The sequence below is a fragment of the Rhineura floridana genome, chromosome 11 (genome assembly GCF_030035675.1).
Source record: "Rhineura floridana isolate rRhiFlo1 chromosome 11, rRhiFlo1.hap2, whole genome shotgun sequence".
NCBI lineage: Eukaryota > Metazoa > Chordata > Lepidosauria > Squamata > Rhineuridae > Rhineura > Rhineura floridana.
This window is the reverse complement of record NC_084490.1, coordinates 7,615,711-7,632,153: the sequence shown is the minus strand read 5'-3', so window position 1 is coordinate 7,632,153 and position 16,443 is coordinate 7,615,711. Positions and strand designations below refer to the sequence as shown.

The window sequence follows — 16,443 nt, the reverse complement described above, 5'->3', positions numbered from 1 at the left end:
GTTGGCGTGAAGCGTGCTGGGCCCATAACCCCTGTTGGCATGTGTGCGTTGTTGCGTGAAACAGCATACATTACGTTGGAGTTAAGTTGAGCAAGAAACTTCTTCAGAGCATTACAGCATGTGAAGAGTCTTTTATTAAGACATTATGGCTTAAGGCTTAAGAGTAAATACATGTAGAGTTTCTTCAGTCATCCCCCGTCTGGTACATCTCCCTCCAAAGGTAAACACAAAAGACAACCTCTCAGTTCAGAGGCAATATTCAGAAGACCAGCCTCACAGATCAAAGGCATAAATCAGAAGACACAACTTACAGACTCTGTTAGAACTTTCCCAGTCTATCAGATGGTTACCATAGCAATGGCCTTGACAGCCCGTTCCCAGACTGTGCTAAGACATAACTCCCCCCTAGTTACAGTTTTGCAGACTTGATGGAAAACTACTAGGCCTCATGCCAACAATTTGCCCCATGAAAGTGTTCTGGCCAAGCCACACCCACCTGTCCTATACTTGAGGCCATATATGATGTCAGATGAGGGGCACATACAGACACAATCGGGCCACAGGGACTTGTGTGGCACTTTACAAGCTCTCAGTGTGGGCATAAACACTGTGACACCAGCTGATTGACAGTTTGGTGCCCCCACCCACCTGTCAAACCTGGCCTGCAGCTGGGGGGGGGGTAAGGATCTGGGCCAGCAGCTGCATTCTGTTCCCCATGCCTTGATTAGGAGAAACAGTGAGGCAAGCTCTTTGGACTGATAGTAGATTAGGACATCATCAAGCTAAACCATCCAACTGAGCACATATGGAACAGGAGACTATGGAACAAGCAGGCTACAGGAGAAGTTCACAGTACCATTGTGCCTGCAGAGTCTTCCCAAAAAGTTGATGGTAGGCATATTTTTGCTATTGTCCTTTAGGTTTGGGCCAAGTAGCTAATTCCATCCTGTTTCTGCATCACTTGCAATTATACGTCTGTTCTATCCCATTCTGTCCTGTTGAATTATGTTGGGTCCCGTTGGGTCTCATTCCATTGTATGAATTTTGTGCATGTAAAATACACAGTTAATGCTTTTCAATGTATTCACCAGTTAAATGGTGTTCCCGCCTTAAGCGGGGGCATGTTTGCCACCACCCCTATTGTCTAGAAGACTCGGGAACATTCTGTGGCATTTGAATGAGGTCAGGTGGGATGGTTCAACCAATGAGAGGGAGCAATTGTTAGGCTTATAAGCCAGCTCCTCCTCATTCTTCGTGCCTTTCTTTGCCTTGCGGCACCCGTCCCCCCTCCCTTGTCAGTATGGGCTTTGCTAGTCACCAAAGTTTGGGGCTGAGTAGGAATTTTTTGGGGGGGATCCTGATTTCAGAATCCCTTTGGTTTCGCCTACTCCATACTGCTCGGTTGATTCAATTGGCTATTATGCGGGGGGTTGGGCTGACTTGCTTTGGCTGGCATGGAATTTGGGCAGGTGAGGAAGGTGGGGATATAATGAAGGTAACTGAGGCATTGTATTAGAGGGCACTCACTAGAGAACCAACAGTCATGTGTGGCTTGTGGGGATCTGGGGGTGGCCTTGTGGAACCAACTTGTGCATCAGGGTGAACGCCTGTATGGCGGGGCCAGGGTGCAGAGGTTGGAACCACGTGATTGGCTCTACTAGCAAGGAGGGTTAATTTCAACCATTTCCGTTGCTCAGGAGTCAAGGTAGGTTCTGAATTACATGCCCAGACAATTTGGAGGCTATATTACCTCCCAGTTAGGTATCCTCACCTGCCTGAAGTAAGTTCAATTCGGCTATTGGCTTATAATTGGAAGAAGCTTTATGTTGTTATATTTTAAATAAATATAACATTATTCCATATCTGTGTCATGAGTCTTCTTTGGTGTGGTGGCAATTGACATTTTGTGCACCAATTTTATGTGAAATATGTATTTTTGTGGGCACTTTTTGTAGACCAAAAATCCATCACTTAATCTGGAGAAGTGCATAATCCAACTGGGAGTTTCATTCCAACCCACAAACAAGTCTGGAAGCATTGGCTCAGTCCACTGTGAAAAGCAGACCAAACAAATTCATTCTCTATCTCTACTTTCCTTTTTTGAGAAAGCATATATGTTTCACAGTGTCTTTCAAGACTTCCTTCACTTTCTCATTCCGGAGTGTATATATGAATGGATTAAGTAAAGGAGTCACCACAGTATGAAGAATAGCCACAGCTCTGTAAAATCCAGATGAATGGGTTTTCTCTGGCAGCAAGTACATGAAAATGGAGCATCCATAGAAGACAGATGCTAATGTGATATGAGCCGCGCAGGTGGAAAAAGCCTTTTGCTGGCCAGTGGCAGATGGGATGTGCAATATGGTGGTGATGATGTACAAGTAGGACACTGACGTCAATAGAAGTGAACTCAACACTACAGTGGCAGTTGACACATAGCTCAACCTTTCAAGCACAGTGGTGTCCCCACAGGCTAACCGCAGCACTGGGATGATATCACAGAAGTAGTGGTCAATTACATTTGGACCACAGAATGGGAGTTGGAGTGAGACAATTGTTGATGAAAGAACAGACAGAAAAGCTCCAAGCCAAGTCCCAAAAGCTAGCTGGAATGTGAATGATCCACTCATGATGACAGAATAACGCAATGGGTTACAGATGGCCACGTATCGATCAAAGGCCATCACAGCCACTAGAATGTAATCACAAGTTCCCAAGTAGAAATAGAAATACATTTGGATCATGCATCCCGTGAAGGAAATTACTTTGGTATCTGTGATCATGTTCATCATCATTTTGGGAACAATGGCAGAGGTGAAGCAGACTCCCGAGAAAGAAAGGTTACAAAGCAGCCAGTACATGGGGGTGTGAAGACGGTAATCTTTCCACACTAAAAATATGATCACAAAGTTCCCAGTTAATGTCAATGAATAAGTCACTGCCATGGTTAGGAATACGAGAACCTTCACTTTCTGGATGCCAGGAAACCCTACTAAGATGAATTCCTTCACTGTGGTGCAATTTCCAGATCTCATGGCTCCTTCTTTTTGAAAATGTCTACAGGAATAAAGAAAGCCTAGTGCGTTAGATGCAATTGCCCTGGTTTCAGGTGGAAACCAAGTGTAAAACAGTAATAATGAATGAGTTACTTTGTCTCCTGTTCACCCAGTTGTAATGGTACATGGCTATATAAAATCATAACATTCCTTTGGGTGAAGATGAATATGTCATAAGACGCAGATAAGAGGGAAGAGAGCCTTCTCCCAGTAGATCCTTTCTATTATAAATATTTGCAGCCTTCATGCTTCCTATAGATTATTCAAGCATGATCCAGCCAATGTTGATGACTTGTATGTCTGGTAGAACTGGTGATAGATAACTGTATGCTTGATATTTCCCATGAAATGATGCAATGATCAAAGCATAAGGACTTAGCTAGGAGTTTTATTAGTTGTTCATGGAAGTAAACATCAAACATCAGATAACTTCCTTCCTTTCTCATTCCATTTTTTTTGTTTGTTTGTCATCTAGCCTCATGAACAGTTCTGGAGAACTCCAAAGCTTGCACATTATTTTGCAACAGTTTGAAAGGCCTAATACAGGTATTGCCCTTAAGCAGATTGTTGGGTTTTTTCCCCCTTATGGGTCAACATAGTAACATGACATTTGCTTTTTCTGTTCTCCATAGGATTGCTTATCTTCTGTTTTCCTTAATCCAACCAAGATGAAGTCTCTTCCATTTCTATTAGAAAGTTTAGGAGGAAAATAATGATCTCCCTGGAAAATAAATTGAATTTAAATAAATTGTTATCTTTGGTTGGACTGTCCCCATACTTTTAAATTCAGACATCATTGCAATGTCCAAGATTCTACAATGCATACCAGCAGAGCCAGTACATTCCAGCCTTCCAAAAAGAATGTCAGAGGATTAGTAAACAAAGAATAAGTGCGGAGCCCCCACCAGAAGCCCCCAAAGTAAAAGGTAGGATACAAATGTGATAGAACCCCAAAGTCACAAGGCTACCTACAATTCTTAGAATCATAGTATAGCAGAGTTAGAAGAGACCTATAAGGTCATTGAGTCCAACTCCCTGTTTAATACAGGAATCCACTTAAAGCTTACCAGACAGGTGGCTATCCAGCTGCCTCTTCAATGCCTCTAGTGTTGGAGAACCCACCACCTCCCTAGGTCATTAGCATCATTGTTGTACAGCTCTAACAGTAAAGAAGTTTTTCCTGATGTTCAGTCGAAATCTGGCTTCCTGTAACTTGAGCCCATTATTCCATGTCCTGCACTCTGGGATGATCGAGAAGAGATCTTGGCCTGCCTCTGTGTGACAACCTTTCAAGTACTTGAAGGGTGTTATCATGTCTCCCCTCAGCCTTCTCTTCTCAAGGCTAAACATGCCTCTTTTTAAATATGATACACAACTTTACATTTATATGATATTTCCACTATCATCCCAAGCAAGCCCGGCATCAAACTTATTCTCTTCTTAGAAATGTCATAAGAACATGAGAAGATCCCTGCTGGTTCAGCCCCATCTAGTCCAGCATCCTGTTCTCACAACAGGCAGCTCAGATGCCTATGGGAAGCCCACAAGCGGGTCATGGACTGAACAACACTCTCTCTATTTGCGACTCTCAGCAATGGGTATTCAGAAGCATACTGCCTCTGATAATGGAAGCAGTACACAGAAACTGTAGCTAATAGCTTGAATAGACCTGTCCTCCAAAGGTAGCCCAGGACCTGCTGACATCACATACCTTAAGAAATATTCCCCTGCAACATTTGAAACTTGAATATAGATGGTTAGAAAAAAATCACCATGAAAAAGGAGGGACCCATTGAAGAATTGCCTCAAACAACAGAACATGAAAAAAAAAAGCATAGCCTTCTTTAGAAATATAGTTCATTTTTCTGCTACATTATGGCTTTTATTAAAACTATCCGCTGCAGTGAAATATTGCTGGAACTCAAACTGAGCCAAAAGCTGCCAATGGAGAATGTAAATGTACTAATGAGTTGCTTTTCTTTTGGGAGGCATTGCAAACTGAGGAATCCCATGATACTGATAGTTACTAATGCGTTGTTCAAAGTACACAATCAAAATCCAAACTGAAGATGACATCAAGCACTGCTAGGAATAAACTAATCATTAAGACAGAGGTGGGGAAATTGGAGCTCTCAGTTTACTGTTGTGGCTCTCCAGATAGGAAATTGTGGTCATCCAAATCTTGCAACACCCATTGCAACTGACCATTGGCCATGCTAGCTGGGGTTGGTGGGAGTCCAACAACATTTGGAAGGCCACAGGTTCCCCATCCCTGAATTAAAGGCTATTGTGTGATTGTGTTATGCCTGCAAAGCATGGAATGGCATTCTTAGCCTTTGTCTCATCCAAGTTATGCTGTTGTTGTTGTTATGTGCCTTCAAGTTGATTACGGCTTATGGCGACCCTATGAATCAGTGACCTCCAATCCAATCCAATACACACTGCAGAGTCCATACAAAGAGGTCAGGAATGAGATATATTATTGTTCCAGTCAACCTGGAAATAATTGACTGATTCTACAGGAATTTTGCCACAAGAGTTCACTTCGTTACAGCTTTCCACAAAGCCTTTACCTTTATGTTTTGTATTGTGTATGCGAAAGGGTTCAGCAATGGAGTTAGCACAGTGTTGAGAACCGAGACCACTTTGCTGATGCTTACGCAAGAGTGTGCTGTGGGTTTTGAGTGCATGTGTACTGCCTTCAAGTCGATTCCGACTTATGGCGAGCCTATGAATAGGGTTTTCATGAGGCTGAGAGGCAGTGACTGGCCCAAGGTCACCCAGTGAGCTTCATGGCTATGTGGGGATTCGAACCCTGGTCTCTCAGATCGTAGTCCAACACCTTAACTACTACACCACACTGGCTCTGAAGAGAACAGCTCCATAAAAAAATGGTAACCACTGTGAGATGCGAAGCGCAAGTGGAGAAGGCTTTCTGTCGTCACTTACTGGAAGGAATCCTCACAATGGTTGAGATGATGTAGATGTAGGAGATCACAGTGACGAGATAAGAACAGTCTTACCCCTTATATGCCCAGTCGATCACTGCGCTCTGCAGGTGAGGGCCTCCTGCAGATTCCATCTTATCAGGAGGTTCGTTCTGCACAATATAGGAAATGGACCTTTAGTGTGGCAGTACCTACCCTGTGGAATTCCCTCCCTTTGAATATTAGGCAGGCGCCATCTCTGCTATCTTTTTGGTGCCTTTTGAAGACCTTCCTCTTTCAACAAGCCTTTTAAGTTGAGACCTATCCCAGTCTGCATCTGTGTCGGAATTGTTTAATATATTTTTAATAATGTTTTTAACCCTTTTAAGGTTGTTTTTAAAATGTTTTTAATGCTGTTTTGTTTTAATGTATTTTAAGATCTGTTTTTATGATGTTTTAAAGTGTTTTAGTGCTTTGTTTGCCACCCTGGGCTCCTGCTGGGAGGAAGGGCTGGATACAAATTAAATAAATAAATAATAAATAACTTGGGATTATAGTGACTGTTTCCAATAAACCAAAGAACTAAATGAGGCTGGTATCAGCACAGGCCAGTTTCAAAGTGAGGCCAACATCAGAGTAATAATGGTCTATGAAATTAGTGATAAACTTCCACTAGATTTCCGAAATTAGCTTTTACGTTGTGTGAAAGGTCAAATATGATGCGCAAATTACCAGGTAAGAAATTGTCAGGAAAATGCAATAAAGTGCAGTGTGAAAGGAGCTAAAGTCTCGGTCGACATGAGAGTTAACTGGGATAGATTCATTGGTCTCACACACTTACCTTTCACTTTTTCTCCCCCCTGTTTCTCCTCCTCCTTTATGCTTATGCACACATCTTTCCTTCTCCCATGTTTTCTAAAACTGATTAATGACCTCATTGTACCCTTGCATTATTTCTTTGGGAAAATTCTATAGCTGTTGCAACAGTGGCATGATACCTGTATAAAATGTCTTTGTAAGCATCTGGGTAAAAGCAGAAGTCTCCCTAAAGTATGGAACAAAGCCATGATAGTTAACCTCACTAATGCCTCTAACCATCTAGCTTGAATACCTCCCCAGTTCATCTTGACATCTTTCCCACATACACATTTCTTCCTAAGGCTCCCTCCAAGTCCTGTCAACTCTGCATGCCCCCCACCTCTTTTAGTTCAAATTCCAACTTCTCAGAATCTGATCAAGACATGACCAGGATATCCCACTCACCCCTATGTTTTTGTTAACCACAAGGAAAAACATAAAACATCACATGGATTCAGAGCAAAAGCTTTCAGAAGGTCAGCTCATGTGAGACTAGCTTGATCAGGTCTTCAAAAGGATGTATAATTTTGTCCTTTTCTTATTGCAGACATTTCCACCCTCATGCATAGATGACGAGAAGCATCCCTTACATGTCCAAATTATTATTTGCGAGTGCCGCATTCTCCTGAATGAAACGTAGAGTGTTTGAGGATCAGGATATTCGCAGGGAGACCAAAATGATTATTTACAAAGCTATTGTACTACCAACCTTACTGTATGCCTGTGAAACATGGACCATTTATAAATGCCACTCCCAACTTCTTGAAAGTTTCTACCAATACTGCCTCTGGAAAATTCTGCAAACTACTTGTGAAGACAGACAGACTAATGCTAGCATTTTGGAAGAAGCAAAGACTACCAGTGTTGAAACAATGATCCTTCAACATCAATTTCTCTGGACCGGCCATGTTGTTTGAATGCCTGATCACCGTCTTCCAAAGCAGCTATTTTACTCCCAACTTATGGATGGAAAATGGAATATCAGTGGACAGCAAAAGAGGTTTAAAGATATTCTTAAAGCTAACATAAAAAAATGTAACATGAGTATCAAGAAGTGGGAAGTCTTGGCCCATGAGCGTTCCAAATGGAGGTGTTATTATCAACGGTGCTATGGACTTTGAAGAAGCACGAGTACAGGGCAAAAGGGACAAATGAGCTAAGTGGAAGGCATGCCAAGCAAATACTCATTGTGACTGTCTTCCATCTGGAAACCTATGTCCTCACTGTAGGAGGCTGTGTGGATCTACAATTGGCCTCTACAGTCACTTATGGACCCACCGTTAAAGACCTTATCTTGGAAGACAATCTTACTTGGCCATGAGTGATCACCAATGAATGAATGAATGAATGAATGAATTGTTTCCTATACAAGAGATTGGAATACACTTCAGTGCAAATTGCAGGGCTATCAAAATTTCTTCCAGGGCTCATCCCTTGAAATGTTTGGTCATGGCTCAAGGTAGCCTCCAGAACTAGCTGGGTGGAGAATGGGAGATATGATTTCTCCATGTGGTGCAGGCAGGAGCAAAAGTTACTCATTCACACTATTGCCCTTTCTGTATGGCCAAGTGATGCAATCACTGGATATTGAGTCTGACAATCACTTTTTTATTTGTTGGCCACTTTCCCTGGCCACAGGAAGCTTATTCCCCAGGAATCGGTTCCCCTTTGATTACTTCTACTGCCCCAGCAGTCAGCTGAAGATATACCCTAGCTCTCAACTTGTGGTTTGAATGAGTGGTGACAGCAAACTATTGTGGTTGCTGAAAATATTGTAAGCCTGAGGACAGGAACTGTTGTATTCTTGATTTTCATAAGCAACAGTGGGAACCTGTTTCTGTTGAAGAATGGGGTGAAAATCTTTAATAAATAAATAAATGCTGAAAGGAACAATACTGAAATCCTTGGTCAAAGCAAATACCTAGGGCTAGAATCCACAGCAGAGTGAAATACACTAAAAGGAATGGCCTTAAGTGAACCTTACTTTACGGTGGATTACTTTACGATAGATTGTGGCTATGATTACTAATGACTCGTTGAAACTCTTTTGTTCCTGTGAATCTGATCTTATCTGATTGTTTAGGGCAGTGCTCTTCAACCTTGGGTCCCCAGATGTTGATGGACTACAACTCTCATCATGCCTGACCATTGACCATGCTGTCTGGGATGAAGGGAGTTGTAGTTAACAACATCTGGGGACCCAAGGTTGGTTTAGGGCAAGGATGGAAAGCTTAGGGTTGTATTTAACTGAGATCTGCTCAAAGTAAAACAATTGAAATTAATGAACCTAAGTTAGTCACATCCACTAACTTCAGTGGGTCTACTCTGAGTAGGACTAGCACTGTATGCCACCCTTATGGCTCTCTAGATACTGCTAGACTACAACTTCCTAACCATTGACCGTGTTGGCTAATGCTGACCGGAGTTGGAGTCCAACAGCATCCCAACAGATAAAGTTCCCCATCCTTGCTTTAGGGGCAATGCAATCCCATCCATAGCAATATAGTAAGCTCCCTTACACTGAATCAGACCATTGGTCCATCTAGCTTAGTACTGCCTACAATGACTGGCAGCAGCTCTTCAGGGTTTCAGGCACAGTCTCTCCCAGCTGTATCTGAAGATGCTGGGGATTGAAATTGAGACTTTTTGCATGCAAGGCAGATGCTCTACCACTGCGCTTCAGCCCTTCTCCAATACCTCCTCTGTGGAAATCACCCACTAACAGTACCTTTGCTTTGCCTGCGTTGATCATCAGTTTACTGGCCAACAGTCAGCCCATTACTGATCCAAGACAGTGTGACCTTCCCACTATTAACCGCTGCAAATTAATTTTAACCATTGCCCCCTCCATTGTTAAAGATAAATGCCCAAATATAAGATCTACTTGGCCATGGAACAGAATTCACCAACAAAAATTAGGTGTGGAATTTCCTTCCGTTGGTTAGGACATATTCTTCCTTCAGACATCCAAAACTATGTGCCAGCAAATAATGGCAGATAGTCATCGAGGGCAGCTGGCAACTTTGATTTCGGGAACAAATATTGTCGACTCACTTTTTTAAAGCATTACTAGGAGGGATAACGAGGTCAGCGAACACCTGACTATATATTCTGCACCAACCACAAGTTTTGGTTCAAACCCCATTTTGTTGCTTTGTAAAACAATCTAATTCAGCTCAGATCAATTTGGAGGCTGTCCGATTTGGCTTGCGGGAGAGGGGGGGGGGTTGTGTCTGCTTTGCTCCCCTCCCTCTTCATTTACTAGCAGTTGCTCTTTCCTCCTTGCTTGCATGTCCACTTTCTGTTAGGTCAGGCAATGCTATGGTAGAGAATGTCCTTTTATTTTTGTCGTGTTGCCAAGAGGTGTAATGTGGCCTGCTAAACAATGTAATGTTATATTTATAGTATTGAAAAGGTTTTTGTGTTTGCTGCAACATTTGTTATTCTTTCATCACTGCCGTTGTATTGTTTTATCATGCAATTGTTTTTGTAATTGCTGTTTGCTTTTGTTGTAAGCCATTTTCAGCACTAATAAATTTAACAATAAATTAAAATTTTTTTTTCTGTAAGTCACTTTGAGTTCTATTTTGGAAAAAAGCAACTAATAAATGTCATTAATAATAATAATAATACTATTGGTACATGTAAAGAAACAACTGTAGTATGTTACATAGTGGCCAAAATTAGTAATGGGTTGCTCATATACCTTTGTTATTCTGTTTGAGAGAAGTGGATGAAATTTTCAGGATTATTATTATTAGTACTACTACTACTAATTATTATTATTAGTACTACTACTACTAATTATTATTATTAGTACTACTCACTGCATGTATTTAGTAGTCAGTGTCTGAAATCTCACATCACCAAAGCTGGCAACCAATCCTGTATTTTATTAATTTATAAAAAAATATAAAACTAATATATATATCCAGCATACAACACAGGTGCATGTTTTGGAACACGTTTTTTTTAAAAGTCACCCTTGAGAAATCCTCTTCTTTTATGGATTGCGCTCCGCAGAGCCTCTTTCACCTCTGCGTTCCTGATTGTATATATGAAAGGGTTCAGCATTGGGGTGAGAGTGGTGTTCAAGATCGCCACGACCCTGGTTAGATGAGATGACGAGTGGACATTGGGCCTCACATACATGAAGATGAGGGCTCCATATAATATGGACACCACAATCAGGTGAGACGTGCAGGTGGAGAATGCCTTCTTACGACCAGCGGCTGAAGGTATGTGAAGGATGGTGGAGATGATAAAGATGTAAGACACTATGGTGAGGATCAAGGTCATGATGACGATCAGGACAGAGCTCAGCAGTCCCACAGATTCAATAAGGTGGGTATCTGTACAGGCTAGGCTTAAAATGGGACCAATGTCACAGTAGAAATGGTCAACAACATTGGAACCACAGAAAGGCAACCTCCACACAATCGGAGACTGAAGAAGCATAATAATAAATGCTGCATACCAAGTGGCCAAAGACATCTGAATGCAAACATGCTTTGTCATAATGGTTGGGTACTGAAGTGGCCTGCAGATGGCCAAATAGCGGTCAAAAGCCATAGCTGTGAGGATGAAAAGCTCTGTGCTGCCCAGGATGAAGTGGAAAAAACCCTGAGCCATGCAGCAAGCAAAGCTAATGGTGGTCCTTGTTTCCAAAAGTGTTTGGAGCATCTTTGGTACAATAGTTGTGGTGTAGCAGATCTCTAGAAAAGCAAGATTGCTCAGGAAAATATACATTGGTGTCTGAAGCCTTGGCTCAATCGTTATGATGATGAGGATGAACCCATTCCCCATGATGGTTATAATGTACATGAATAAACCCACGATGAAGAACACTCTGTGCAAATCAGGCAGAAAGGGGATCCCCAGTAGGATAAATTCAGTCACTGCCGATGTATTCATCACCTTCACATTAGCAAAAACACATGCCAAATAATCATTTAGCGGGGCTCTGAAGACATCCTGTATTTCAAAAGTATTAGGGAGGCAAGAAGACTTTAATGGAAACAATGCCAGTCCACACACAAGCCCAAATGGGAACTCCCCAGCCCAACACTTTTCAAAAAGTATTGTTGCATTATTCAGATTGCTAATTCCTTCCTTTCTTCATCTATCCCAGCCCCAACCTTTTCTAAAGCTGTGATTCTACACACACGTACCTGGGAGCAGTGATGGCTGGCGGGTCCATGCCAGTGGGGCAGTGGAATCCATTCTGGGCTTTAATCTGAACTTTCACAGAGTTGCAAGTATGGACTAAACACCAGAGCGGATTGCACTACTCCACTGACATGTAGCATGTACTACCAGCCACCATTGCCCTGGGAGTAAGTCTTATTGAACTAAGTGGGACTTCTGAGCGTACTTATATATAATTATTCTTCCCTCCCTCCCTCCCTCCCTCCCTCCCTCACACACACTCACTCACTCACATACACACCCCTGGCTATACCAGTAAAGGGAGGCAGAATCTGGGACGAATTTGGGACAGTGAATCAAAATGGAAAGAAAGAAAGAAGACCAGAACCAAGGGGCAGGGGGGAACAAGAAGGAAGAGGAGATGATGGAGAAAGGGGTGGGGTGGGGAAAAGGCAAAAGGAAATGGAAATGGAAAGGAGAGCAAGAAAAAGGAGCAAAACAAAGGGACAAATAAAGAGGCAGAAAGCAATGAGAAGGACAAGGAAAGAAGAGACCACCTGCCTGAAAAAGTGGGGAGAGCAAACCGTGGGAAGTGATGGCACACAACACAAAGAAAAGCAACATATATAGTAGTGGAATCCTACCGGCAAAGGAACTCCCCCCTAACGCTACCCCTACCTGCCTTCTCTCCAGAGGCATGGCGTTTTGTGCAGGAGCACACAGGATATAGCAAAAGTTTGGATCGCCATCTTGGAAGGAACAAGGTGGCATGGGGTGGGTGGAGGGAAGTGTTCTCCCCCACCGTCCCATTGCTGCATGGTAAATTGGCTCATTTTGTCCATGGCATAGCAGGCCCTGGATGGACATGTGGGAAGAAACATCTAGATACAATCAAACAAGTCTATCATCATATTGATTATGATTGTTTTTATTAGATGTGCAAGTTCCAGATTAGACCTCAATAAGGATGGAACTGAAGACGAATCAATTCAACAACAATTAGTAATATAGATCAGTTGTGAACCTTTAAAACGTGCACACACGTAGCCACAATCCACTTGATTTACAGGAAGGCAAGAATGGCACCACTGCCAAGGGCCAGGAGAACTTTTGTGAGCGTTTGGATTAAGATCCTGTCATCAAATTTTTCCTACCAGCAGCTAAAGTGATTCTGTCACACTTTGCATATTAGTATAAGAACTATGTCTCATTAGAAGAATTAATGCCTACTTATTCCGATAGTGAGAAGCAATGTTATAAGCCCTGGGCTCCTACTGGGAGGGAGGGCAGGATATAAATCTAAATAATAATAATAATAATAATAATAATAATAATAATAATAATAATAAATATTGGGGTGAGATGAGAGAAGATGGCAAAAGAGAGAGGAAACAATCTACAGGGCAGCTTTTGACACATTGCATTTAGCTGAAAAAGAAATTCAGTGTCTATTCCACTCTATCCCTTAGCACAAGTCAACTGGATGTAGAATCTTCTTGATAAAGAATGGCTTTTGGAGGGATCATTATTCTGTTCAATCTTCCAGACATCCAATTTGTTCAATTTCCAATACTTTTTCATGAGATATTAATCTCCAAGAAGCTATTGATTGCATAAGGCATTATGCAACATTAATTTTGCTATAGTTAATTTCATTTCATCTACAGCCATACTACCCTGATCACGCCTGATCTGGGAAGCTAAGCAGGGTCAGGCCTGGTTAGTACTTGGATGGGAGACCGCCCAGGAATACCAGGTGCTGTAGGCTTAGAGGAAGGCAATGGTAAACTACCTCTGAATACCTCTTACCATGAAAACCCTATGAATATATCTAAAAAGATTCATAGGGATGCCATAAGTCAAAATCAACTTGAAGGCATGTAACAACAATAAATTTCATTTCACTTACATTCCCTTCTCTCATCTGCAATCTCAGCACAGCATGAATTCCTGTGAGAAGGACTTCTATAAAGGTAAACAACCCTTCCTCCACCACAGCCATCCCCAACCTGACACCCCACATATGTTTTGGACTACTATTCCTATCAGCCCCAGCCATCACATCCCTTACCTGAATGGAAGGAGCCCATCCATTCACAGAAGTGAAGGTCTGAATCCAGTGTTTTGTGTTTCACTTTGATCCATCATGTGATTGGTGGTTACAGAGAGCTCCCTTGAAGTCTGTCTGCAGGAAGCTGTTTTCCCCCAGAGCACACCAATCACTTTGAAAGATATCGCTTTTCTATGCAAGGAAATCTTGAATGTATCCCCAAGTGTGCCTTTAGACTTTGACTGAGAATCTTGTACCTTCTCTAGAAATGCCAGAAATCAAACATGGGACCTTCTGCATGCAAGGCAGATGCTTTTCTCCTGTGCTATGTCCCTCATCTGTTTCCAGGAGGGTTTCCTTTATCTTTTAAAAGAGATTATACACACACAGCCCAATGTATTTTCAAGACCTTCATACTCCACTTCAAACCTTTGATGAATGTGTTGATGAAGGAACCTGGTCCTAGGAAAGCTAATGCAGGAACAATATTGGTAGTCTTTTAAGGTCAACCCTTTTTTAGCTAGTACTGTTTAGAAAACAGCTCACCTTACTGATGTTCAGGCAGTAGGACATCAGGCAGTAGGACATCTGATGTCTCTCTCCTTTGCTTGATCTGTTGTTGGGTGAGAGGATCGACTTCCAACCTAGTGACCATGACTCCAACTAAATGAGATTAATACACCCTTCTTGGAGTCTCACGAATTCACACGCTGAGACAATGGAGAAGATGGGAAATCTGAGGGAAGAACATCTTCTGCATTACTGCCACTTTAGAGAGATTTTTGTTGTTGTTATATGCCTTCAAATTGATTACGACTTATGGCGACCCTATGAATCTTTTTTAATATAAAGATTCATAGGTTTTTCATGGTAAGAGGTATTCCGAGGTGGTTTACCATTGCCTTCCTCTAAGTCTACGGCACCCGGTATTCACAGGTGGTCTCCCATCCAAGTACTAAGCAGGGCTGACCCTCTTAGCTTCCGAGATCAGACGAGATCAGGCTTGTTCAGGGCAGAGCTTGGAAAAGTTACTTTTTTGAACTACAACTCCCATCAGCCCCAGTCAGCATGGCTACTGGATTGGGCTGATGGGAGCTGTAGTTCAAAAAAGTAACTTTTCCGAGCTCTGGAGGGTAGTATGGCAGTAGGCCTTAGAGTGATTAAATTCTCATATTTCTAACTGTAGTGGAATTCCTTCTCCTTTTCCATTTGCCTTGAGCCCTTTTTGATTACTCTCAGGTGACAGCACTTATTTCCCCCCCAGATATATATATCTTTTTAAGTTCTTTTGCTGCTGTTCAGAACTGGATTTTCAGCCGCTACCTTAATTTAATCTTATTTTAATTTAACTGCATTTTATTACTTTAACTTTTTTAAAAAAACAAAAAGTGTTGCGAAGCCCCTCAGAAACCATGAGGCATTTTATAAGCATTTTGATTAACAAACAAATGCTAATAGGAGCAAGAGCAGTCATAGGAATAATACTGAGTTCTAATACTGAGTTAATATCTAAGGCAGTATCTGAGTCTTAGATATTGTTGGCTCTGTCATCACTTACAGAAGAAGAAAAGTGAAACATCCAGATAGTTTTGAGAACAAGAGGCTTCATTTGAAACAATCTCCACACTAAAAGAACCTAAGGTTTACCTGAGTTTTCTTGGGCTACAGATGAGTTACCTCCTCATCCGCAGTAAGGATCACATACTGAGTTTGATAAGTGCCATGTTCTCTAAGCTTCTTCCCTCTCTTAGTGTATCTTCAGATGCTTCTCAATTCCTTATGAGCTTTCATGGTCCTCAAGGGACCAATTTGCAGGAAGCTTCTAAGTCTCAGAGCCTGTTCAACGGCATAAGTCTCAAAAGACGGAAATCAAATGATTATCTAATGTCCAATATAATAAAGGATTTCTCAGTTCTTTTATTCCACAAAGTAGAAAATTCATGCAAAAAAACTCAACAGGGGCATGCAGGCCTGTATCGGGGGGGGGGAATGGGAGAGTGCCTTAAATCTGTGCTTTGTCCCTTCCTAGTATTTTTGGGAGAAATTGACTTCTTTTTAATTTGTGACATAACAGACAATGACAACCTCCACTTAAAGTATGACAGCTTGTTTTAAGAACAGCAACGATTTAAGAATAGGACCTTCTGAAAAATTCCGTGAATAAGGCAGGCTGAGTACCCAGCTAAAGCCTCATCTGGAAGAGCCCCCAAAGTCTGCTCACTCAAGACTTTCCCTAACTGGGGTTGGATTTTTCATTATCACAATCATCATTAATCATCATTAAGTGATCCAGAAAAAACAACTGTAAAATAACATGACCCTTGAAGAGTTAAATATTAGAACTTTGTAGTATGGGCTACAGTTAGACTCTTTGGGCTTTCCTTTGCTCTGCTTTTCATTTTCA

At 41.8% G+C, this 16,443-nt stretch overlaps 2 protein-coding genes and 1 pseudogene across 2 annotated transcripts; 1 reads left to right on the top strand and 2 right to left on the bottom strand.

The window, feature by feature from the left end:
- Window positions 1-2,087: 2,087 nt before the first annotated feature.
- LOC133366920 (olfactory receptor 6M1-like) lies at window positions 2,088-3,035 on the bottom strand. The gene has a single exon (XM_061590469.1). The coding sequence runs from the start codon at window positions 3,033-3,035 to the stop codon at window positions 2,088-2,090; it is 948 nt and encodes a 315-aa protein (XP_061446453.1).
- A 7,778-nt stretch (window positions 3,036-10,813) lies between these two features.
- Window positions 10,814-11,755, bottom strand: LOC133366919 (olfactory receptor 6X1-like). The gene has a single exon (XM_061590468.1). It carries the CDS (start codon window positions 11,753-11,755, stop codon window positions 10,814-10,816), a length of 942 nt encoding a protein of 313 aa, XP_061446452.1.
- Window positions 11,756-13,648: 1,893 nt separating this feature from the next.
- On the top strand, window positions 13,649-13,757 carry LOC133368181 (5S ribosomal RNA; annotated as a pseudogene).
- Window positions 13,758-16,443: the final 2,686 nt, after the last annotated feature.